Raw genomic sequence first — 26,698 nt, 5'->3', positions numbered from 1 at the left:
TACAATAAGCAATAGTTTGAATGCTGTTATGGTTTATAAATGTGATCACTTTTTTAGTGCATTTTTAACATACAGCGTTGCATGTATTTTGAAGCTCTTTTAAAAATCCGTAGTTCATTTTGTTCTGAGACACAAGATTGTGGTAGCCATTGCTCCATAAATATGAGATCACACACAATTGACAGCCCCCAGCTTGCAGTGTGGTTCTTGTATACCAGCTGCACAGCTGTGGCCCAACCAAAGCTAATCTTGGCTTCATGACCCTGTTGAGTTGTACATTACCCTTGAGCTGAAACCATTATAATGTCACTTTGCATCTGTCTTGATAGCACTGCAATGTGCAAGTTGTTATGAAAGTACTGCTTGCAGCTGTGACCTGCCTTCCTATAAAGGCAACATAAAGATATTACTGTAAATAGCCATTGTTTAATTTAAATGCTATAAAAACCAATGTGTTTATATACGGATTATTTACTTTTTAGAGAGGATATGTGGAATACTGCATGTGCTGTTTAGTAATTGGGTACTGTTCTAGATGTGGTCAGAGATTTTCCTCTCCTAAAAGCCAGTGCTTTTCTTAAAATCACAAACAGACAAGATAATTGACTGAGAAATAATGTTGCTAGCTCCTTGATAAAGATTTTGCCAACAGGCTACTGGAAAGGTGCTTTTCTGTATATTTGATTTAGTTCAGTAATGAAAATCTTACAGTTGAGCCAGTTGATTTGAATTGACTGCTAGCTAGATGTGTGCATTTCCTTTATTAATTACAGTAATTATGAAAATGGGGTGTATCATTAATATGAAAACAAAGAAGTTTCCCATCTAAACAGTCTACATTGAGAAAAAGCAATGATTTTCCTTCATTTTATTTTGGTTTATTTTGACATTGTAGTCTCTGCCTCTATTGGTTTCACTTCTACAAGGCATCCAGCATTTCTTAGTAAAGGTGCAAAAGGAGAACACAGTGTTCCTTAGCAGGAGAGGGGCTCTGGGCTTTCTTACCTGACTGTGGGCTGTAGGGACTAGGATTACATTCATGTGCAAGGCTTTTTTTTTGTAGAAAAAGCCCATCAGTAACTCATTTGCTTATCAGACCACACTCCCTGACAACCATTGTTTTGCATACGACTTTTTTGTAGAAAAAGCTCGGCAGGAACTCATTTGCATATTAGGCCACACCCCCTGACATAAAGCCAGCTGGAACTGTGTTCCTGCTCAAAAAAAGCCCTGTTTATGTGTGAGTTATTCCAGTCCTGAAGGATAGGGGTTGGAACTTTGCCTTCCACTCTCTTTCCAATGGCTGTCATGCCACTTTTTTCCTTGGAGTCTCTGCTTCTCTGTTGTTTCCAAATGTTATCCTCTGTCCAAGCAAATCTTTCCTCCTGCTGTTGCATGCCTGCCCAAATGCCTTATTTTCCTCGTGGCACTAAATGCCCTTGTGTTGTCAGTCTGACTCTTCCTCGTGCTGCTGTTCTTCAAGCCAAGTGGCTGTAGTGCTGTCTATGTTACTGCTTGGAATCTTTCCTATCAGTTCTCTCACAGACTTGAAAGTTAAAATATGGGTGCCTTTCACTGCCTCAAAAAGTGTTAGGCTGTGTCTGAAATTTGGCAATATGGCTATCCTCAGGGAATACTACAGTGGCCTTGAATTTTGTCTGATTTGGGTGGAAAACCATGACAATAGTGACATGGGTGGAGTGGCTTCTATTGAAGCCAATAGGAAATAATATACTAGAATTAGGAAAGCAAAACAGCAGTAATGAAACAAACCATAGGACAGCAAATAATGAAAGCAGTTCCTTTTGGAATTAATAACAAAAACAAAAGAAGCAAAGTCCCATGCAGTGGACTCTTTATTTTTGAATAATGTACACATTTCAGTGAATAAAAGAAGAGGCCTAAGATACACATGCTATGCAATTTGCTGTACGAAGAGGGCTGTAGAGTTTGCTGCTTCAATCTTGAATGTGCATCCTACTTGCCAGCAGAGGTCACTGTTACACATTTAGTTACTATACATAGTCCTCTATTTCCATTGGAAGTGCTTATTGGTCAGCAGTGTTGCTTCCTGATTTCTTCCCTGCATGCATGTCTCCTTTGTATGAAACCGAAATTCTCAGACTGGATCATGAAGATCAAGGGAGGGACAAACCCTGGCCTTCATATGGCTAGGTTTGAACACCCCTGTCACATTAGATTTGTGAGAGTTTACACCTCCACCTCCCAGCCATTCCAGCTTTTAAAAATATTTCTTGGAAGGAGCAACTGCTTGATTTTAGTGCTATTTCCACATGAATGTATACTAATGGTTTCATATATCGTCTGGCCTGACTGTGAGGGGATCAAGAAGACAGCAAAATACCCCTTATAGAGAAAACAATATCTTTCTAAACCTGCACCAGGAATGTGCCCAGCAGCAGGGCAGGATGCAATGACAGGAGAATATAATCGTGTTTTGTCTGAGAAAGAACGAGGACAGTTCAATTCCTCAGCTAACTCACAGGCTGCAGTTCTGAACTCCAATTGCTGCATCAGGGGCAAAGGTAGATTGAACTCTCCCTCTCCCCCGGAAGTGATGTGGAGAACTGGGCTTCAGAGATTACTAGGCATCTGGAATGCCCTCTACAAGCCCAGAACCTTCTCTTCCCAAAGGTTACGAGAGCCTTTGCCCTTGAAGCAATGTGGGAAATTCACATTGTGCCTTTCAGCATCAGCATATCTTCCATTCTTTGCTATTTGTGGGCAAAAGAAGTGCAAACCAAACAGAAAACTACTATTGGGAAGCAAAGTGACTTTCTTGTATTGTAATGAATATCCTTGCAATGCTTTTTATTTATTGCCAAAACCTTCAGCACAGCTGACACTATTTTGAGTAGCTATCTTTTGGGTTAATAACAAGGACAACCCTATCTATAACTTAAAATCAGTCTGTGAGAATCACACCAATGGTATCTTTTCTCAAGCACTGAGTCGTTACCAACCTATGGTGCGACATCACATGATGACGTTTTCTTGGCAAACTTTTTATTGAAACAACAATTGTTATTTTTGTAAATTTGCACATAGCATTACAGTCCAGTATGTCATATTTATAAAGCAGTTGCAACAATTACAGAAAGAAAAGGTACTGCAGAGCACACATTAAATCTATTGACAATAATAAATTATACATTCGTAATTTAATAGGAGAGAGGAAGAGAAACACATAACAGTCTGTCATTGAGTATTTACCATAGTTGAAGCAGTGTAACAGTTTTAGGGATCTCACCATTTTTCTGCAAATATTCTAATATGGGGAGCCAGACAGAAAAGAGTACAACTGAATCTGGATCTATTAACCTATTCATTTCAATTAACTTAGTCATTGTGTAGATATTCCAGATCTTCAAATGCCATAAAGAAAGTGATGGAGCCGATTCTGTCTTCCATTTTTGCGCTAATGCCAGTTTGGCTGCATAAATTAAAAAGGCAATTCTTTTATGATTAATAGAGGATATTTTATAATCTTTCCTTAAATTTAACAGAATGAACTCCGGAGTTAATGGTAGGCTCAAGCATGTAATTTCTTTTATTTTATTAAGTATCTTCTCCCAAAATAAAATGATCTTTGGATACCAGAACCAGCAGTGTAAATAGGATCCTGCTTGCTTACATTGTTTCCAACAATCTGGTCTAATTTGGGTATGTATAATTCTTGGCAAACTTTTTATGGGGTGGTTTGCCATTGCCTTCCCCAGTTCTCATACATAGCTAGCAACAAGTAATGCATGAAACTGGCAGAGCTATGCTGGTCTTTAAATGAGTTTTAAAGATCAAAATTGTTTTGAGAACCCTAGTCAAAATCCAGTCAAGCAATATTTCACTGAATGGCTAGTGTTACCGTGAGTCTAGAAAAACCTGGTTCATTGTTGTAAAGTTTCTGTGCAGGCCCAATGTGAGCCTGCACAGAAGACCCCCTGATGAATAAAAGTTAACAGGTCAGTGTAACTGTTTTCTCAGTACAAAACTGAGTTGTGTATGATTAAACATGCATATATTCTGCAAAAGATTGACAGCAAATGTTTGGGATATTCCTAGCAGCGTCCTCTTTTAGCAGTTGTGCTTTAGTGAACAGATGTTTTGATGGAGGTCCAGCTGCCCAAATAAGAGCGGGAATTGTGGGAAGATGGCTGCCAGCTTGTAAGATCCAGGCAGAGTATTTCCTTCCAGTTTTAGGTATTTAAAGCCTGGCTGTGTCCAGGGGCAATAACGTAAGGACCTTGGTCTTGATGGGCAAAACTGGCAGGCACCAGGCCAGAATGTTTTGTATACTTTTTGTTTTTCCTTTGTTTTCACACAGTTTTATTTAAATTTGTTTAAATTGTATTGCATTTTTTGTAAGCTACTTTGGGTACCCACTGAAGAAGAAAAAGCGGGGTAAAGATACATTCAATAAGATGAGGGACAGAAGGGGCGTCTGTGAGGGTTGACAGGATCAGTGCCCTCATCTACAGAATGAGGCAAATGGTCTCTAGGGCTAGGGCTTTCTCTTCAGTTGCAACTCAGTTGTGGAATGGCTACAGGCATGCTTGGAGGATAGCTTATTTGCCTTTAGGAGTCAGATGGAAACAGTATTTCTTAAACCAGGTTTTTAGATAATTTCTCATCCATTTTTGAAAATTTAATCCCCCTCTCTATGGCCTGCTGTGACGAATTGCACTAGGAAAGCAGGCTACTAAAATACTGCTAATCTCAGAGAGTCAGGGAGTTCAAGAGTTAATCTTCCCTTGATTAGAGAGTTTAATATGATTGGTTGCTCTACAAGCTCTCTGATTGGCCAGCATCAGCTGCTACAGAAATAAAAACAGCTGTTCTCGAGGGAAAAGTGTTTTTTGCATTTGGTCTTTCTTCTGGCTCAGTAGCCAAAGAGTTGTTTTATGAGGGAGGAGACATTTGGAGTCAGTGTTTTCTGACAGGGGAAGTCAGAACAGTCCTTCTGAAATGATAGACTTCTTTGTCTTTAGCAACTCTGAGGGAAAATTCAATTTTATTTTTTATTTTTATTTTATTTTATTCGATTTATATCCCGCCCTACCCCACCGAGGCGGGCTCAGGGCGGCTCACAACACAAAAATTTCTCAGGAAAGCTAAAAAACTGCTTTACTCAGACAATATTACTGGAAATAGGTTTGACAAGAGTTGTCTGGGCAGTTATGTGGAAACTCCCAAAAGCCAAATAGGAAGGGTTATTATTCCTTCTTGGGGAAAAGAGCAATTTCTGCAAGTGAGTAGGTTCTCTTTCCGAGAAGAACCTGGATCTGGAGTAGAGGGAGATTGAGCTTTGGACAACCTCAGGAGTTACTTGGAAGCTGTAACATCTGAAGGGAGAAACCAGATTTCTGAGGAGAGAAATCTAGGAACAAATGCTGCTTCCCAGAAGAAACAGCATTAAGAACTGTATTAAGAGTGAAACTAAATTACAATTACATTCTCTTGAATGTTCTAAGAATTCGAATATATTCTAAGAATATATTCTGTAATATATTCTAAGAATATATTAGAAAGTTTTTACCTCAGCAATCTCTAAACCTTGACTCCTCCTATTATATCTATATTCCCCGCCTATTTAATAATTTTTATTATGAAAGTTAAACTGTTTATGAAAGTTAGACTGCCTCAAGTGTAGGGTTGCCAATCCCCATGTGGAGACAGGGGATCCCCTGGTTTGGAGGCCCTCCCCCCGCTTCAGGGTCATCAGAAAGCAGAGGGTGGAAAAAAAATCTGTTGGGCACTCCATTATTCCCTGTGGAGACCAATTCCCATAGGGTATAATGGAGAATTGATCTGCAGGTATCTGGGGCTCTGGGGGGGGGCTGTTTTGTGAGGTAGAGGCACCAAATTTGCAACATAACATCCAATGCCTCTCCCCAAAAGACCTTACCAAGTTTCAAAAAGATTGGACCAAGGAGTCCAATTCTCTGAGTCCCAAAAGATGGTGCCCCTATCCATTATTTCCAATGGAGGGAAGGCATTTAAAAAGTGTGCCGGTCTCTTTAAATGTGATGGCCAGAACTCCCTTTGGAGTTCAATTATGCTTGTCACAACTTTGCTCCTGGCTCCACCCCAATGTCTCCTGGCTCCACCCCCACAGTCCCCAAATATTACTTGAATTGGACTTGGCAACCCTACTCAAGTGCCATTTCAATAAGAGTTTAGATATAAGACAAGACAGTTCCTGTATTTTCCTTTAAGTTCCTGTGCTGTGTATAAGCCTAAACAAGTATCTAAGCAAAAGGGTAGGACAGTCTAAGTCTATTTCAATATAGAAGATATACATGCTACTGCAGGGCAACTCAGTCACTGAAGGGAATTGAAGTTTTGGTGGGGAAAATCTGCCTGAGAGTTGGGAGATACAGGAGCCTGCCATACCTGCCCTCTGTATGTTTATTTTGTTGATTTTTACTTATACAGATTCAAGTCTGTTGGGAGTGTGGAGACCAACAAGATTTCTGGAGTATAAGCTTTTGAGAGTCAAAACGCCCTAATTATTTTTGAATGTTCTTTAACTATTAATTGTATTGTTGTTTTATTTTTGTTGTTAGCAGCCTTGGACAAGATTTTTTTGCAGAGGCTGGATAGAAATAATCTAAGTAAATAGTGGCTCAAGACAGACAGGAGAGAGGTAAAGTAGTGCGTGTGCGAGGAGGCATGACAAACAGTCCTACTATATGTTCTGCCACTTTCACTTGGGACCAGGAGCACTGATGCCTCATCCATTAAACAGCACTGCCATGAGGAGAGAATGTTCACCACTGCTACCCCTGGTCATCATATATACGTTGCTTATGACAAGAGAATCATTGAAAGCATAATACAATATCATGGAATGGCCAATTTGACCTCATACAGTTTATCTAGGAGGAAAGTCAAAAGCCGTATTGAGAGTGTCTGAGCTCAGACGCAATCATGTCTGAATTATCTTTAATGTGTACCTTTAGTAGTATTTGTTTCCTTAAAAAAAATCCACTGAAGGCTTCATGTGGCATTGGAGAATTCCATACACAAGCTATGTTATTTGTAATATTTATCATCAAGGGCCCTTCCTCACAGCAGAATGCTTCTAAGACCTGTCTGGAATGTTTGTAGTAGGAGGGACCAATCTGGTTCTCATTTAATGCTTCCCTATAAATGTAGGAAGAGCTGTAACACAATATGCTGTTGTTTTGCACCTTAGTTACCAAGCTGGTACAGACATTAGACCAGAGGTTGCAGAAGGCCTCATCTATCAAACCAAATACAGCTTATTTTTTGTGTGGCATGCCCAGTGTTTAACAATCCCTCTCTTCTAGAACAGCTAAATTGGCAAGTTTATAGAATATCTAGTGTACCCATCAACTAAGAGTATTGTTATAAGCCCTGCAAACAATACTATTGCCTGCATAAGTTAGATGAATAGTGGCTAGGATTGTTACAGTGAAGGCTCCCTGGTTGTGGAATGGCCACCTCCTTTGGTATGTTTGCCCTGGAATTATGCCTTTTGTAGTTTTCAAGTCCTGTTTCATAAATGATTTTTTAACATAAAAATTAACTATTGTTGAGTGCGGGAACCCATTGTTTGTGTTTGAATAAAGAACTCCATGTCTTTGAATTCATATGAACTTGGGCTGCAAACATGCCAGATGTTATTTAGCTCTCTGATCTTTGTATTTATTTAAAAATTATGCCACCCTCCACCCAACCAAGGTCTACAAAGTAGAAAACACAAAAACAAGAAATGAGTAAATCACACCGAGAGAAGAAATGAGTAAATCACACCAAGAGTTTCCTCTTGCACTCATGGAAGTACTAGGCTGGATCCAACCTATTATACTTTTAGCTAATTGGACTGACCAGGACTGCTGGACTCTAGCTGCTAAAAATGGAGAGGCCTTTAGAAAGCTTAGTACATTTTTTTTAGGATATTTCTGTGATGTCTTCTTCACACACTTGCTCAAGGCAGATTACAATTAAGTACATAAGAGAAGCCATGCTGAATCAAGCCAATGGCCCATTCAGTCCAACACTCTGTGTCATACAGTGGCCAAAAACCAGGTGTATGACTCCCCTGCTCACTTCCCTCCCTCAGAGGCAAGATTTTCCATTCATTTTCTTTTCCTTTTTGTGACTAAGCCATCCTAGTTATGTTTTCTTTCTTGAAGAATTCTGGCTATCCCACCCTGTCACAGTACAATATTTTAGCTGTTCAGCTGAAATGCATCTTGTATTTGCACACATTTTGTATCTTTTAACCTGTATTTATATATTTTTACATTTGTTCTGGTATTGGGTAAAGGTACTTATATACAGAACCTAGATATGCGTTTTTTATTATTGTTGCCCAAGGACTATGATTCTCAACAAACCCCCATGTTCACAATGGACTCCAATGAACTATGCACACATTGGAACTCATGCCACACCAGTTCTGGACAGTTGGCCCTTATGGACTGTTACAGTGTTGGGCCAAACCAGGCTCAGAGGACTCCTACTTGAATTACTACAGTGCTGGTAGCTCCTGCTTGCAGAGTCTCAAAGACTTCAAACTGCTTCACCTCCAACTGCACAGCCAAGCAGACAACTGCAACCGTCTTCATGGAGACAAGACCGTCAGCAGCAGACAAAGTGGAAGCCATGCTTCTGCAGGTTTTCAAAAGGACAACATATTTTCCTGTGGTAGCCATGAAGAGGTTGCTGCTATACCACATTCTGCATTCCAGAATACTTGCATAAATTTGTTATGCAAACGCAAGCTACCCAGCCTAAAACAAAAGAACATCTGCAGCATTTGCAGATGGACAAAAGACTCTTCCTGCCACCTGTTCAGGAAATCACTTCTGTCAATAGATTATAGTTGGACTGATCTTTCACCATCAACCAGATCCTGTCATCCATCTCCTCTCTTCCTGATGCCTTTGTTTTCCCTATGTTTTCCCAAGAGGTGTCACAATAGCAAACATTAGACTCTAAATTGCCCAACAGTTTTCTTTGTCTTAGTATATGATACACAGAAAGCAATTAACACTCTCTGGGTGCCTTCTGTTAAATTTCCTGGGAGCCATTAATCTGCCAGGAAGCCCCATCATGGGTTCCTGCCTCAGGTTATGAATTTGGCTATTTAAGGCAGATTCTTCTGACTCTTTCATGACTTTCTGACTCTTTTGGGCTCATTATCGCAAGTGACACTGTTCATCTCTGTTCATCTCAGTGTCACTTCCCCCTTCCCCATCGTTGCTGCTGAACTTCTCCTCTCCCAGAAAGGTAAAGTATTAACCCTTAATTATACCTTCTGCTAATGCAGATATCCTTATCATTTTCATATCTGATTTTCTTAGTTCTGAACTGCTTGTGTTGAATGTGTGTTTTTATCTTGTATGCTTGATGTTTCCTCAATAAAATATAATTTTGCTTTAGTTAAAAAAACTTTCATAATTGACTAGGGCTCTTGAGGAAAACTGACCCTGGTAGACATAGGTTATTGACCCTGTAATATTTATGCCATCTTGCCAAATTGACTAAAATTCCCCAAATTAACTTGAAAAAAGCATTTTGGTTAACATGGTTTTAATATTTCTTATGCATAATTAAAATATAGTGTATTTTTATATTAGCACTGTGTGTTTAGCTATATTTGATTATTGTTTTCACCCTAAACCAGGGGTGTTGAACATACAGCCCAGGGGTCGAATCAGGCCCCTAGAGGGTTCCTATCATGCCCCCGAGCAATTGGCTGTCATCTGCTTCCTTCTCCCTCTCTCTTGCTTCCTTCTCCACAGCTCGCTTTGCCAGGCTTGCTCAGTTGCACAGGAGCTACAGAGGAGGCAGAGCTTGCTTTGCCAGGCGCTCTCCATCACACAGCAGAGCTACTGAGCCAAGCCTCTCTCCCTTCTATAGGCTGAGACTCCTCCCCATCCTTGTCCCCTGGGGAAGGAAGGCAAGTGCCAGAGCTTCCTTTGCCCAGTTCACTGGATCCCAAGGGAAAAATAGAAAGCACCTTTAAGACCAATGAGTGCTAATGTTTTAAGCATATTTTATTTCAAGGTTTTTTAAAAAAATCTTTGTATTTCTGTCCTTTATAAAGTTTATATCTCTTCTACTTAACCTTAAATAGGTACACAACCTTAAATAGGTACACAGCCCATTGCAGGAGGGGGATGCAGCAGTTTTACCCATGCTCAGCAGGCTTGCAAATTTGTCAGGGGCCCAGCCCAGCCCAACAAGGTATAATTTATGTCAGATCTGGCCCTCATAACAAATGAATTTGACACCCCTGCCCAAAATCTCCCCTTTTTATTTTGTCTAATAATTACTGAGAGTATCTAGAAACCCAATCTCTTTCTCCTGACTTGAACACATCTTGACCCAATCAATGTGTGGGTAGTTAAAATCACCTATTATGACACAGTTATTTTGTTTAGATCAGGAATGGCCAAACATGCTTAGCATAAGAGCCACACAATAAATATCAGATGTTTGAGAGCCATAAGACAAGAACAAATATACACACATTTTTATTAAAACTCTTAATACTTTATTTCCACAGAAAGATAAAATATACACTTTACAACATGACCATGCTAGAAGAAGACTTTTTTAAAAAGCTGGAAATAAGTCACCATAAGACTAACATAGGGAAAGCTTAGGGGAATTTTTTTTTAGCACCAATGGGAGAAGGAAACACATGTACCATATAAATCATTTGCATCATTATGCGTCTCTCTTTGCCTTGACACCAAGGTTAGTAAATACAGCTCCTACAAAAGCTATGAAACTAAAGGGGAACCCTGCACCACCCTCTTTAATTTCATATCAGAGAACCATAGTACACTATGATGTCACTGCTGCTTCTGCAGCTGCCCAGAACCTGGCAGTAAATTAATCCACTTCTAAAGCCCATTGCAGGAGGGGGATGCAGCAGTTTTACCCATGCTCAGCAGGCTTGCAAATTTGTCAGGGGACAACAGTATTCAGCTGCCACAGCCTCTGGCTACCAGGTGTGCACTTGGCCAGCTGGCTAAGGGAGGGAGGCAAACCTCTTCAATCAATGCTGTAGTTTGCTTGGCTAGGCCAGTGCGCCTTGCAGAGGAGGGATGAGGGCACCTGTTACCCTCTCCCCAGCTCCACTACTGTCATTGCTTGCTGAACCAAGGGCTACCACAGGTGCTTGTCCTCTCATATTCCTTCCTTCACTCACCGTTCTTGATTGTTGCACATCTTGGCAGAGGCTGTGTTTGGGTTATTCTGTCAGTCCAGCAGGGAAGGGCTGAAATCCTGAGTGTATGGCCATTTAGACTTTGCAGTGGGGCCAGCTGCTTCCCTCTCCTACATGTTTGCTTTTCTTCCTCAGCTCTTTGGCTCTCTTTTACATCTCTAGGTCTCTGGGCAACCTTTGTGGTGAAGGATAACAGCTTGCAAGCCTGCTTATTTTCCCCTCCTTCCCTGTTTTATACATGGCGGAAATAGTTGCCTACCAATGGATCAGTGCTCAGAGACTGACTGAGGTCCTGATGCTTCACATGCTTATATGAAAGTAAGCCTGCATTAAGTTTTTCCTCGACCTCTGGAGCCACACAATGTGTGTGAAAGAGCTGCATGTGGTTCCCAAGATGCAGTTTGGCTACCGCTGATCTAGCAGCTTTTCTTAATTCTTTTGCGCATACAGATGTTAAATAACATTGAGGCGAGGACTGGCCCTTGAGGGACACCACATAGCAAAGGGTAACACAGAGAAACTCTCTCCCCAAGCACCACCTTCTGTCCCTGGCCATGAAGAAAGGAGACAAGCCATTGCAAGGCTGACCCCCCCCCCATATTCCTGCATCAGTGGCAGTGGGTCAAACACTGCTGTTAAGTCAAGCAGCAACAGGAGCGCTGACCCACCTTGATCCACCTTGGTTATCTGTGATGGTGACTAATGTTGTCTCCAACCCATAGCCAGGGTGGAAGCCAGACTGGAAGGGATCCAGGATAGAAGCATCATCCAGGAAAACCTGTAGCTGCTCCACCACCACTCTTTCAACTACCTTGCCCAAAAATGGAAGGTTCGAAACTCAGCGGTAGTTAGCTGGAACTGTTGGATCCAAAAATGATTTTTTTCAAAAACTCTGGGAAAATCCCTAACATCAGGGACAGGTTGATAATATCTCCCAGAGGAACTCATAATCCATCATCGCTGACCTTTACCTGCCATGACAGGCACAGGTCAAGGAGGCATGTGGTGGGCTTCACAGCTGTCGGGATCTTATCAACCTCCTCCTGGGAGAGTTGAATGAATTGGTCCAAAATCAGGCCAGAACATGGTCAATGTTTTGTATTAATCATGGCTGGCAGATCTTGGTGGTGTTTATTATGCTGTGTTTATTACATTGTTCCCTAATTTAGTCATCTGGTTTTATTACATTGTTTATTATATGAAATATATTGTTTCACTGCATTGCTCTCCAGTTATGGAATTCATGCTTTATTGACTGTATTATACTGAGCTTTAAGTGCAATGGTCTCTACTTCTAGTTTGCCTTTCATGCTGAGATTAGAAATAGTGCATTAAGTACAGTATTTTGGTGGTGATCATGCAACAGCTTTATTTTTTTATGTTTATATCACATTCTTCTACATGGAGCACAAGATGGTATACACAACATTATAGGTATCCCATTAGGCTTCCTTATTGCCCAGGCTTGATAGAGGATTCCTTGCTCCCAGTTCCAATATCCTATACTCAAGAAACTGTGGAGCAGAGCAAAAAATGACTTCCATAGTGATGCTCTATGGATTTCCCCTAGTTTCTATCACTAAATTAGGGAAAACTCCTACAGTACTACCCAGAAGTGGCACCAACATCCTTCCCAACCTGTTGATTTGGTGAGGGGCTAAACCTGGGTCCATAATTTTGGAGCAGGCTCAGCCCCAAACAAATGGGGAAATATGGCAGTAAAATCAAAGGAGGGTTTAATGATCCTGAATTGTTATGCCAAATGAATAAGTGATTCATTGGTACTGGTGGGGAGAGACATTATGAAATCCACTTTAAAATAATCCTGTTTCTTTCCATTTCCACCACTGAAGGGCCACTGCATAAAACTCTTGTATAGACTTTAAGATTCTGAGCAGACCTGTTTCGGATTTTTTTTTTTTGGTATATGTACCGGCTACATTTCTATATAGTTCTACTAGTAGATGCTAACTTTGTTTGAATGCTTTGCTCTTCACACCTCGTCACTTTTTTTTTTTAGAAAAATCCCACCTTTCTTCAAGGAGTGCAGGAAACCTGTTCTCCTTGCCTGCATATTTGTCTTAATGTCCTTGTGAGGTAAGCTAAGGTGACTGGCCTAGGGTCACCCAGTGAGTGTCATGGCAAAATGTAGCCAGGGTCTCCCCATTCCTTATTTGATGGACTAATTCTGACTTTGCAACTACCTACACAGCAATGCAAATACAGCTGAATTTTAAAATGGATTGTCTTAGCGTTTGTGGAGAGGTGTCGGTGTGCGCATGAGAGAGGGATGGCAGTCAAGAGTGCTGTTCTGCTGATGCAGGATGGGTTGCTCCAGATATGTAGTACTGGTCTTAACAGGGTCTCGCATGGATGCATAATAGGAGCAGAGAAACAGTATTTCAGGGGTATAACTATTATGCATTTAATTTTTGTAGATTTAAAAAAAAAAGTTTTCCTGCTCTTGCAATAATGCAACATTTGCTTCCAGATCCACATCATTACCTCAAATGTGTATGTGCCAGACAGTGATCTCCATTCAAAGGCACAGGGCTCTGCTACTTTAGCTTAGCCCCTTTAAAACAAGCAGCGTGCAAGCATGGTGCTTCTGCCTCTGTACTCATCAAAAACGGAAGGCACTGTGACTGAACAGCAACTTCCCCTCAGATTATTTCTCTGGAAACACGAGAGACACTGGAACAGAAAGCACTAGATTGTTTCCTGAGAGCTTTCCTCATTTTAGGAAATGGAAACTTTTTTTCTAGTTCTTACACAGGGAGAAATTTTGCTGGGGGGAGGGGGAGAATGAGAGATGCCACCTGTGATTCCAGGTAGTTGCACAACCTGTCCGTCATCCGAGCGCGGAGAGCATCCATCCTGCAGAGTGAAGAGGCTCTCTTGCCAGCCCCCAGAGCATCTGTGTGCTTTCGTTAAGCATCCTTGATGCGCCCAGGAAGGAGAGTGTGCAGGTGTATTTCAAGGTGGGTTCTTGTCTGGTGCGGCAAAGTCAAACTCCTGTACCAACCGGGCAGCCACGTGCCGGTGTCCGCCTCTTTGCACACGTGAGTGCGCCTCGGCCCTTTGCACGCCCGCAGCCCAGCAGAGCACCAAGGGGGCGGGCCCCCGGGCGGATCCTCTCCCAGCCCCTTTTGGTTCAGGGGTTGGACTCGAGCAGCCACCGGCACGTTGCGAGCGCAATGGCTGCGTTCAGTTACTCGCCCGGCAGAGAGTGAGCGCGGAGTGGCTGGAGCGGCGCGCTGAGGCCGAGCGTTGGAGAGCAGCGATCGCCGCGGCACCAGCGGCCCCTATCGGGCCAGAGCTGGCAAGTAGTCGAGCCTGGAGGGCTGGGCAGCCCTGCTGGAAGAGCCGGTTCTCACCTGCGCGAGTGTGCGTCAGTTTGTCGCGAAGGCCGGGAGATAGCAAAACTCAGCCTCCAGCTGGGTTAGCTTTGCTGGGGGGAGGGCGCTCGTTGCAATGAACGACACGTGTGGGGCGTGTGGTGGTTGTTGCTTGAGACAGCACGCAGCTGGTCCTGGAAGCAAGCTTCTGGGTCCCGCAGAGTTCTTCTTCAAGCCACTGGCGCGAGGAGGGGACGTTAAAAGTGGCCGGGTGTCACTGAGGAGGGAAATGCGTGGGGAGGCGCTGTATCATCAGGGTCGGACATACAGTTCCGTTTTTACACCTATGTTTGTTGTTGCCCAGGGCTCAACTGAAAAGGACCACTAGAAGGAACACCTTTACAAACTTACCCTCCTCATTGCCAGACCAGCGATGTTGCTTAAGAGAAGCTCATATTGATCCAGTAACACCCCCCTTCCCCATTCCCTCCAAGCATTCAGCCGCAAAGATTTATGTTGTGAGATTTTTGCCACCCCCCTTTACCCTGGTATTTACTGTTCCCTATAAAAATGCATCTGATTTACACTTTAGTGGACAATAGTTTATTTGACAATACTTGGATATTTGCACAAGGCAACATGTAGCCTAGACTTTATTTACTGATCTCTTTGGGTTTATAAATTTAGTGGAGGGGAAGGGGTTTTTTTGGGTGCCTATCTGGAATGTGTATTGGTGTGGAATGTCAGACTGATGTCAAGAAGTGCTTGGTTTATTTGCAACAGTTCTTTCTGATGCTGTAAATATTTAATAGTGATGCTGTATCAGATCTGAAAGGGTTAGTTTGATTTTGTTTGAACTGTCCCTGTGAAAATAGTGCCTGTTTCGAAAGGGCACTTTGCTTAAAAATGATCACACACATGCACATTTGATTTGCATTCATTTATTTCTGCCCTTTAGGGGCAAAAGATTGTGCCAGAGACTTGGATTCCAAATTGTCTCATGTAGTGATATCTCTTTATTTGTCCTGTGTGTTTAAAGATTATTTTTCCTACTCATAGATGACAAAATTATATTGAATTTGAAAGATGCCTTAACTGACCCATGCTTCTAGCCTTTGGAAGCCCATAGAAGCTGCTGTCCCAGAAAAAGTCTTTCTTGCCTGGTTGCCTGCATATGTTAGTCATTTGTTGAATTCTGATAGTCTAAATATTAAAACAAAAAAAACCTTGTTCTCATCTTCCCTGCCTGATCATGTAAGTTAACTGATGCTATAAGCAGTTGGGCTAGTGACTTTTTACAACTCTCATTTAAGTCTCAGGCACTAAAATGCTTTAATTTACCGGCAGGTTTCATCTTTCTCCAGCTTGACATTTCTTGTGCCAGTTCATGTAGGAGTCTTTGTCCAAGACCCCTCCTGCAGAGGGATACCAATATGCACTATGAAGTGGCAGATTATTCCAAGTCCAGCAGCAGCACAGCGTTCTTTGAAGTCCTTGACAAGTGCCAAGTCTTGCCTATGAAGGAGCTGACTCCAGTGACTTGTTCTAACAGTGGCCGAGCATTCGGGAATTCCCAAATGTCCTTTAAAATAACCGTCAGCAATGGCAGCGAGAGTGTTGAACCACAGCGCAGCCCACCTGAGCCACCAATGCCTCTGCTAGATCTCTTTCCTAAAAGACCCAGCATATTTGAAAGACTGCCTATTCTCCAGAGGACTCAAGAGGCACGGTGCCCTAAAAGTGGCCGAGAATATTTCCAGCAGAGGGGTGAGTAATCAGATGCATGAACCACCAAATATTTATTTGAGGTATCCTTTTCCCTTTTTCTTTTTCAGGATGCTATTTGTCTTCATTTATTTATTAGTTTGACAACCTTTCTTCACCTTCCTGGTGCAAGATAATTTAAACCAGACTTGCATTGTAAATGGACTAGTTAGTCATCAGTAATCCTAAGAAATGGCAAGACCAATTTTGGCAGAGTGTGCAGTGACAGTATTATCAAGGCACATGGTGTCAAGGAGGAGAGCCATAGTCTTATTTTTTTTTCTTCCTTTGTTCCACAGATATAAATTTCTGCATATTACGTCTGTCAAGGCTTGTTTCTCCATTTATTCAGAGAAAAAACTGAACTGTTACCATATTTTTCTGTTGAATTTTTGATTTACTTTTAAGCTTTGTGTGCAACAAAAGATATTTTACCTAAGTTTTACAGTTCATATCATATGCACTTTTTTCCTACTTGAATTTTAAAGTTCCTGTTTCAAAATGCCATCTTTAGTTTTAATACATTTTGGCTGCTCTTCTCGACAAAGCACCAAAAATCTGCTTGTATCTTATTTCCTTGCTTGCATTTTATTTCCTTATTTCCAGTCTCCAGATTTGGAAGCCAGACTGAGTGATGGAGACTTACCTAGTAAAAACAGGGTACAATCTTTAGGAGGGGGAGTGATATCATGTATATACAGTGGACGTTTCAAGGGTATATATATAAATGTATATGTTCTGATATGCCAGTCCATATGATCCCAGAAAGTTGTAGGATGAAACAAAACAGTCTGCATTTACTGCCAGCTAATCTGTAGGGTGAAAATTAGAATATCCTATGGATACAGTCTACAGAGGGAAAGCCCCAGGACTAATGGACACCTTATAGTTCCCCTGGAAGTGGTGGTGACTGTGGCACAACTGTTTTCAGTTCTGTTCTGAATGGAAAGTATAGAAACTCCCATGAGGGCTGTTGTGTTTTAATGCTTCTGTTATTAACTTAATTTAACCCACCTTTCATCTCAGAACTTTCAAGGTTGCCAACACATTAATAATGCTAAACAGAATCAAAGCTCATTGACTTAGATTTGGATTTAAAAGTGTGCAAATCTATTTGGGATTGTACTATGACAAAATAAATACATGAAATACCCAGCTCTCTGAACACCAAATACTTGTTGTGTTAAAAAGGCCTTAGTCAGCTTTCTAATTGTTACAATAGGTGTAACCAAGAGGTGTAGCCACATGTATTTGCTGGACCACACAGTCTCACAAATGGACAGTTTTGTGTGGAGTATCTGACTCCCAAGAAGTTAGGGGAGTTTTCTTGATGTCATCCAATAAAATGTCTGTGGAGGTGGTGATGTGAGATAAGTAGTCTTCATAAGGTGATCTAATTATTAGTCTAGTGTGGCAGTTGTATTTAGTCTTCATTAGAAAATAATAAGCCAATCCTGTTGTATGGTTTAGCCTGATTTTTTTTTTACTGAAAATGTGATGGAATAGAAATTCAGTTAGAAATATGACTGAGTCAGTCAAAGCCAACATGAGTTTTAAAGTTTTCTTCTCAAACCATGTGACTTCTCTATGCACAGTCCATTCCTCTGAATCTTTCTTTTTATATAAACATTCCAGCAGTTTGTACCAATGCCTTGCAGCTGGCATCTGATGAAGCAGCAGTAGTCTACAAAAACTCATGTGCTGTGTAATTTTTAAAGTTAATCTAAAAGATGCAGATAAATTGTCCTAATACTACAAGGCAATGTAGTTTTCAGAAAAAGTCCTACACCAATTCCAGTGTAGTGCACTAATTGTTATTGCTGTGGGATGAGAAGCAAAGAGAACTTTCAGCTAAAGTAGGGCTGATGTAGTTGCAACTATAGGGATCTTTGAAACATCTTGCAGCATCACTCTGGCCATGATTATAATGGCTTGCCTGGGTGAACATCAGGCTGTATTTCTGAATAGCAGATAGTGGCTGAATGACTCAAGTGGTTCTAAGCCAAAATTTTAAAAATTTTGGGAATATGTGAATTAGCTAGACATTCCTTTTAGAATTTTCTGTGGTGATATTATTTCTTCTTCTATCAAATCCGAATGTAGACACTTCCACTTTCTGGTCTATGGGACCTCCTCTTGAAGGGTTCTTCCAGGACTCTGGTATTTTGTTCCTAGAGGAGGAGAAGCAGCCTTACCATGAAGACACTTAAAATATCCAGGCTTGACTATCCATTCTTGCTACTTCATTCATAGCCATCAAAGGCCATTGGGAAGAATGAGATTTTAAGAGAGAGCCTAAGCAATTGACTTTCATTTTAAGACTTTCCTTGTATTTTTTTTCATTTTATGTAACCCTAATTGTTATTTTATTATATAACCCTGATTGGTCAATAAACACGTTATGAGTATTTTAAAAACAAACAAACAAACCTTTCCTTATTTGATAATAACCAGAGTTTTTTTTTTCTTTTCTGGAAAAAGAGGTGCCTGAACTCTCAAGAGGAGAGTTCCAGCACTGATGGAGAAACACATAGGTGCTCTTCATGAACTTTTAAATATTTTTTGAGAATTTTGTTTCCCCAAAGAGGTTCCGGAACACTGTTCTGTTGTGTTTCCTCAGAAGAAAAGCTCTGATAATAACAAAATTTGTGCCCCATATGTATAGTCTGGTGAAAGAGGCTTTTTCCAAGAGAAAGTTGTTATGACGAGCAGAGAGCAAATAAATGTTCCAGCCTTTTTTTTTTTTTTAGTTGCTGCTGTGGCTTTAGATCCAGGTGGTCTGAAGCAGTAGCAGTCAAGTAACACCTTTAAAACCAACAAAGTTTTATTCAGAATGTAAGCTTTTGTATGCATGCATATTTCTTCAGACGAGGGGATGAGGTACAGTGAGCTGAAATACATATAGCTGGTGGGTTAAGAGTGCAAACTGATACAAAAGTTAGGATCAAATGGCAAACTAGTGTAATAAATTGGAAGACCATTTGGTCTGTATAGCATTTGCGTGGGAGACCAATAAAAGGTAATAAAAGTTGCCTGTTTATCTTGCTACAAGTCTAGGTAAAACTAGGAAATACATGTGATTTCGTTTTACCTAGACTTGTAGCAAGAACAATTACGTAACAGGCAACTTTTAATATCTTTTATTGGTTTCCCACACAAATGTTATCCAGACCAAATGGTCTTCCAATTTATTACACTATTTTGCCATTTGATCCTAATTTTTGTATCAGTTCATGCTGTGGCTTTAGGTTGCCAGATTTTGGGGTGAAGTGTCTGATTGGGGGAAAACCTTTTATCACGATACAAACTTATTTACTTACATGTTGATTGCTTACAAATTGATCCTTGGATAGCAACTGTTCTTTATCTGCTACACCTGTACGTAACTTTTTGATAATCACTTCTCAGTTTTCCCAGTTACAGAAATTTAATTTTTTTTCTTGGTTGGCATGGTTACTGATAAGAGGGTTTAAACTGATATTGGCTCTGTAAGGTAGGCTGTGCCCCTATTAGTGCACATTTCAGGATTAATAGTGGCTTGCCTAAGATTGACCAGTAAATTCATGTGTCCAAACTATGGTTTCCATGTCCTATGGCTTGTAGTCCAAGTGATTAGTAAATTTCTTAGGCAATTAAATTTGTGATAATGACTTGCAACTATTCTGTGACTAGATCATCGTGGAAAATCAGGAGCAAAAGTCTGTTGATAATCTGTTCAGCAGAATGGAAGGATTTACCTCCTGTTGCTTTCTCTGCAAATGAGCTTAATGTAGGCTTAGTACCTTAAGAGATGGAGATAAGTTATGCCTCATCAAATCAGTTAGAATATATGAAGTTAATTTTGGTCATCATCTTTATATATTAGATTTATATATTAGATTTTAAATGTTGACAGTGTTTAAATTTGCTTATATATATTTTATTGTTATGATTATGTTGTACCCCACCCTGAGCCCATTCATGGGAAGGGGAAGCTCAAAATCAAGTAGATCAAATCAAACCTATATATTGGTGGAAGCAGATTTGTCAAAGGTTTGGGAATTGCAACCCTTTATTTGGGGGCTAAGAACCCTTAACCTTGAAGCTACACATTGATAATCAAAGCAGAATGATTTCAGAACACGTTTTCTAAGTTTCCTTGAAAGAAGCCATGATATTTGTTACAGAAAAGCAGACTGTGTACTTACAAGGTATTGTAGTTGTTAATGCCCAGTTTACAAAGTACTCTTGTTTTTCAGATTCTCCAGAAAGGGATACAGTCCACAATGACGAACTTGATCCTATATTTTGCTTTGTCAGCTACAGTAGTTCATGCCATCTATGTGCAACTGTAGAAGTCTTCCTCTTTTTGCTTAAAATGTACTTGGAAAGGATAGGAAGAGGTGGTGTAAGACTTTAAAACAACCCAGTTTAATTTTTAGTTAAATGTAAAATATCTAATAAAATTTTCCTGTAACAATTTTTTGTGTAAGGCAGTACCTCATTAAATAAAGAAACAACTCTGTAGTTTTGAGGGCCATATCATGTAAAGGAGCCTTCTGTCAAAATATATCCTGTGATAGTGTTTTTCCACTGAACAACAGAAAAGATTATCTAAACTTCATATTGTAGCTCAAAGTCAGTGTATTTCTGTTTACGTGAATTCCACACAATTTGCGTTGTGCATATTTATTTATTTGTTCAATTTATATCCCGCCCTCCCTGCTAAAGCAGGCTCAGGGCAGCTTCTTCAGCCATCCGTGTTGCTGTACTCTGTATTTGAATCTCAGAGTGTAACATTATTAGTCAAACAGACATTCTTTCCTAACCTGGGTCATAATGGCTGGCTCACACAGTCCATTTTTGTCTGTATGTAATTCTTTCAAATATCTCTAGAGATGCATTTGTAAGAAGAATGCTTTAAGTGGTGTGCTTTCCACTGATGCTGTTATAACTTACATAATTTCTTTATCAGAGCATATCTAGAATTATTATCATAGCAGGGGTTTTATGTGGAAAGAGCCTCTTTCAGATGAGATACGTTCTGTGTGAATGTATTTCCTGAACATTAAGCATTGTATGGTGATCAGGTGGGTAGTCCTCAGAAATAAACTGTGCAAAAATTACACCTGTAGTGCATTTTTCACTTTGCTACACTGTAACTGTCTATATAGGTGAATATAAAACAATAGCTGCTCATGCAAAGATAATATGTAAGCTGTGGTAGAGCCTTTCTCCTTGAAAATGATGAGTTTTACAACTCATCTCCAGACTACATAGATAAGTATCTCTGGAGAAAGCGACTGCTCTGAAGGGTGGGCTTTGCGGTGTGATATCCTGCTCTCCCCAGGCTCCATACCCAGATCTCTAGGATTTCCCAACCTGGAGCTGGCAACCCTGAGGAGGAGAGAAATTTTCTTTTATATCTTAATTTAAAACTGCCTCTTTCAAATTAGCTAAAATAGTTGACATTCTTAAGAGTATGAGTTTCTCTGATAAAAAACTTGTATTATAACTGAATTCTGGTCAACTGTGAACCTTCATTAAAAGCTTAATGATAGTATTGTGCTTGTTTTAAGTAAACATATGTATAGTCTCCAACATTTAGGTTCCTGGTGTAGGTAACTGATATTAAAAAAAACATAGAGGCCACACAACCCAATGCCAAACTGAGTGAAACAACATCCATTAGTTTCAGTGTCTATAATTGCTCTTAAATTATATTGGATTGTGGCCTGAACATTTGTAGTAGGGCAAGAGAGCTGTCATCAGGGCTTTTTTTTAGTAGGAACGCACAGGAACAGAGTTCTGGCTGACTTGGCATTGGGATGTGTGGTCTAATATGCAAATGAGTTCCTGCTGGGCTGTTTCTACAAAAAAAGCCCTGTGTGAAACAATGGTGACATCAGGGGGTGGTGTAGCCTGATATGCAAATGAGTTCCTGCTGGGCTTTTTCTACAAAAAACAATGTAATTATACCTGGCTTAGTTTGATCCCTGGTGGAAGCTGGGTTTTCAGGTAGCCGGTTCGAGGTTGACTCAGCCTTCCATCCTTCCGAGGTTGGTAAAATGAGTACCCAGCTCGCTGGAGGGAAAGTGTAGATGACTGGGGAAGGCAATGGCAAACTACCCCGTAAAAAGTCTGCCGTAAAAACGTTGTGAAAGCAACGTCACCCCAGGGTCGGAAACGACTGGTGCTCGCACAGGAGACCTTTCCTTCTTAGAAAAAGAAGAATTTCTGTCTTTGCTTTTTCTGTAAATAACAGCAGCAAAATAATCCTTAGCAAATAAATTTAACTTTTGCTATTTCAGAAAGGTTGTTTTCAGAAGCACTTAAGTCTTCCTTGATTCTGAAACACAAATTGCTTTTGCACTATTTGGGTTTGTTTATCTGTGGAAGGAAAATGCTCATCTGAGTCAGAAAAGAAATAATTTCCTGTCTGTTTTGATGCTGGAAGAGTTCTGATGAAAATAATTCACCTCTAATTATGACATAGCTACTCCCCCCCCCCCACTAAAAAAAAGGCAGAGCACATTGTGGACGAAATCAGCCAGGAACATTCCTTCCTGTCAAAAGATATTCATGCTTTGTCCCCTCTCCACCAAGGTCAACAATTAGCATCAGTAATCTCAAGACTAAGTGATATTTGTAACTGGGATAAGGGGGGGGGGGTGGCTTGTTGCAGGAATGGCTTTTCTGCCTTTGGAAACATGGATGCTGAATACTTCCATCATAGGATGAACAGAATCTCAAAAAAATGTTAAAAGTTCACTAAATAAAAGTTCACTAGCGTAGAGACTATGAGGATTTTGCTAGGTTTGGAAACTTTCTAGAAAGGGTTGAAAGTGTGTGATAAACCACCAACAAGAATCAGTGTTCCCTCTAAGCTGAGTTAGTGTGAGCTAGCTCACAGTTTTTTTAGCCTCTGGCTCACACATTTTTGTCTTAGCTCAGGAAGGATGGCCCCAGGGCAAACTAATTTATGCAGTAACTCACTACTTTAATGCCAGCAGCTCACAAAGTAGAATGTTTGCTTACAAAACACAACTCAGAGGGAGTATTGATGAGAATCTATTTTTAAGAAGTTATTTACAATGTCTTGACATTGGGAAACAGCAATTTTTGGTTCCTGACAAAATGGATTTCACAGATCGTATCAACTAATTATACAACATTATATGTGACAGTCACACAATACCAATGGATTACCTGTGTGCTGAGAGATACTGTGTTATAGATAGATATAAAATATATGATACATTATGTATTGCATCCATTTCTCAAAGAATGTCCTTGCAACCACAGTATGATAACAAAGGGGAGGTATATTGTATGCAGTTAATTATTTTTTAAATATGTGTTAAAAGTTGATTGATTTTACAGATCTGCCTGGAGAAGTATAATAAAAAAGCAATGGGGGGTATCTGCGTGCTTTTGAATGTGGCTGAAAAGCCAAAGATCGCTTAATCAAAATTCAATTACAGTTCTTCCTTTTAGGATTTAAGTATCTTTTGAATACCAGCTGCCAAGTTTTCTTCCTACTGCCTTCACTCTTAAGGCATCCAGTGTGTGAATGCTTTCTGTTTATACAACTTGTGCTTCCCTGGTAATCTGGAAAAAAGAATTTCTCCCCCTTTTCTTTGTGGTTTAATTTGTGTTTATTAAATGATTATTCATCACTGACGATTACTGGGGAGAATGCTGCTGTAAGAAACAGATCCAGTTACGCCATTTCAATTTTCATGTGGTTTCGTTCATTTATGAATTGCAAAGATTTATTCAAACCATTGCAAGGTAATGAGCCAAGCTCTATCTGGCCAATCGGTACATTAATGTAAATATTGTGAAGTCCAATGTTGTTGATCAGCCTTTTGTATGGCTGTGCTTGAATTGTCCTTTGATGGTTTTACATGATTTCCTAATAAAAAGCACAGCAGTGGTATAAATCTGATTTATACATTTGTTTCTAAGATCAGACAAACATTTTTTTTAGTTCCAGGGAGTTTCTTGATGTTGAAGGATTTGTAGATAACAGACCAAGACTCTTCTAGTCTAAAGGAAGAAAAACAATTATTTCTTGTGTGCATTTGCATGTTTCGCCAAAAGGAAAAATGGCCCTGAGAAGACATCAGCAAATACCGTAAAACTAACTTTTTAATGCATATTTCAATTGCTGTTATTTTAAGCTCTTAGGGGGTTGAAGATTTAGTTTATTCTGGAACGTTGCTGAGCTATATGAAATGTGACTCTTGGGACTTGGTATTTTAATACTTAATAGGGATATATATAATAGTAGATGATGTATTTTTGCCTGCCTTCCAGTTCTGAAGAAGTGAGACATACTGGCTAAGGCAGAGAGTATCCAGTGTGTAAATCAATGGCCTGCTTTTCATAAAATAATAATCTTTCTATCTGTAATCAAGTAATTTTTACAAGTATGTATATATATGAGAGCAAGACCTGTAGCCCTGGAATCAAGGAACTTCCTGGCAAGTAGCATAAGGCCTGAACTTCATTGCCAATGTGAACTGGTGATTCACTGTTCTATGATTTGCAGTAGCAAAGTAGTTTAAAAACTATAGCCGCCAACCCCTACATGATTAAAAAAAAATACATTTTAAAGCAAATTGTAGAAGTTAAATTTAATAGTATTCTAAGCTGATGTCATCTTTAGTCTTTTAAAGTGAATGATGCCAATAAATGTATCGCTTTTGTTGCAGATGTATTTTTCCTAGATAGTAATTAACTGTGATATCACTGCCAAATAAAAATGAAAAAGTTCTTGAGATGGATGTGCTCTTAACAAGTTCAAGCTTAACATGGTCCAGGTTTCTTTATAAAACGTTTACATAGTAATTCTTTGGAATATTGGATGTCCAAACCTAAGCATTTAATGATGTGTTGTTTCAGACATCTAGGAACAGGTTTGCGAAATGGGATATTTGCTCAGAGAGATGGGTGGCGCACTTCAGAGTTAACAGAGTAGAGTGATTCCCTTTCATAAACATTAAAAATCAAACCAAAAATAAACTCCAACTTCATCTTGTGCTGGAAATCTGTGCTTTTAAAATTACTTTCATGAGACTAGGCATAAATTTTGCTTGTGTTCGAGGTCTCATTTTTGTCTCTTCTGCCATCCTAGATCAGCTGGGTTTAGTTTAACTTTATTTGTGTAGTGAGGGTGAATCCCAATAAAGTTTGCACCCACCACGATGCGCACACATAGGGTGCATTCACACTACACTAAATAATGTATTTTGCAACTGGATTTTTATTGTGTAAGAATAGCAAAAAGCCAGTCGCAAAACGTATTGTTTAGTGTAGTGCACACATAGAGTGCACAGAATGGTACTAGAACAGGGTTGAGATTTTGTTATGTTTGTTATGCCAGTTCAATAAAAATTCAATAAAATTTAAATTGGTAGAATAGGGTTGAGACAAGGCTTCAGACTCATAAACCACCCTTCTACCTTGCTTCCCTTGATTCCACCCCCTGTACAGCATGCCAGCAGATGAGTTTGCAGTCTGAGAAATCCATCTGTTGCTTGCTTCTTTATCGTCTTTACAGAGTTCTCCAAAAAAGAATTACATACAGTGGAATTAGCACAAGTGCTCCATATTGCTGGGATATGCTTCCATTTAAACCAAAGGGAGCTCATTCTTGTCTTCAAAGGGGAGGCAAATTAAGCTCTGAAATTTCCACCACCGTTAGACTACAGAAGCAAAAAATATGACCCATTCTCCCCTTTTCTTCCTATGGACATGAAAAGAGACTTCATCATCAACGTCAGTGAGACAACAGGATGGATTGTACTGTTGACATTGGTGTCTTCATGTTTAGCTTTGTCTTTAATTAGTTCCTTGAGGCTTTTCCTACTATTCTTGAGACTGTGTGGGATCACACTGGGAATTTGGCATGGCAATATCTCAGCTTTGAAAAAGCTGGTGCTCTTTGATGCGTGCCCCCCCCCGCTGCCAGGAGAAGCGCAGGCTGGACACCCGAAATGACCATGCATTGTGTGCCCCAGCCATTCAAACAGCCAGGAAATGTGCCCTGCATGCGCTTTAGGAAGATCCTGGTAGCTATTTAAATTGGTCCCAGGCCATCCTAAGACAAGGTAAGGACAGGTGAGACTTGGGGGTAGATGTTTGTGTGTGACTGTAGGGAAGGCGTGGCTAGGTTGCGTGATTGCACCCTATGCTTCTGACAAAACTGTTGCAGACCATGAGTGTTCTGTTGAATCCTGCCATAGCATAAGAATTGTTTCAAAAAAGCCCCTTGGGATCAAATAACTGTGGCACTCCCATGGCTCAGTATGATCTCAGTTAATGAAGGTAATATTGGGTTGTATCAATGGAAAGGACTTCTGGGTGGAATATTTTCAAG

The 26,698-nt window shown here is 40.2% G+C and overlaps 1 protein-coding gene across 1 annotated transcript in view; it reads left to right on the top strand.

The window, feature by feature from the left end:
- Window positions 1-14,712: 14,712 nt before the first annotated feature.
- GLIS1 (GLIS family zinc finger 1) overlaps window positions 14,713-26,698 on the top strand; it is a 511,250-nt gene continuing 499,264 nt past the window's right edge. Inside the window, exons 1-2 of the mRNA XM_060231864.1 lie at window positions 14,713-14,885; window positions 15,916-16,335. Of these exons, the coding sequence (XP_060087847.1) occupies window positions 14,858-14,885; window positions 15,916-16,335 (448 nt within the window). The 5' untranslated portion in view covers window positions 14,713-14,857. The remainder of the gene's footprint in view (window positions 14,886-15,915; window positions 16,336-26,698) is intronic.

Source organism: Heteronotia binoei, chromosome 2 (genome assembly GCF_032191835.1).
Source record: "Heteronotia binoei isolate CCM8104 ecotype False Entrance Well chromosome 2, APGP_CSIRO_Hbin_v1, whole genome shotgun sequence".
Taxonomy (NCBI): Eukaryota; Metazoa; Chordata; class Lepidosauria; order Squamata; family Gekkonidae; genus Heteronotia; species Heteronotia binoei.
Note: the sequence above shows the minus strand (reverse complement) of the source record. Positions and strands in the feature narration are given on the sequence as shown.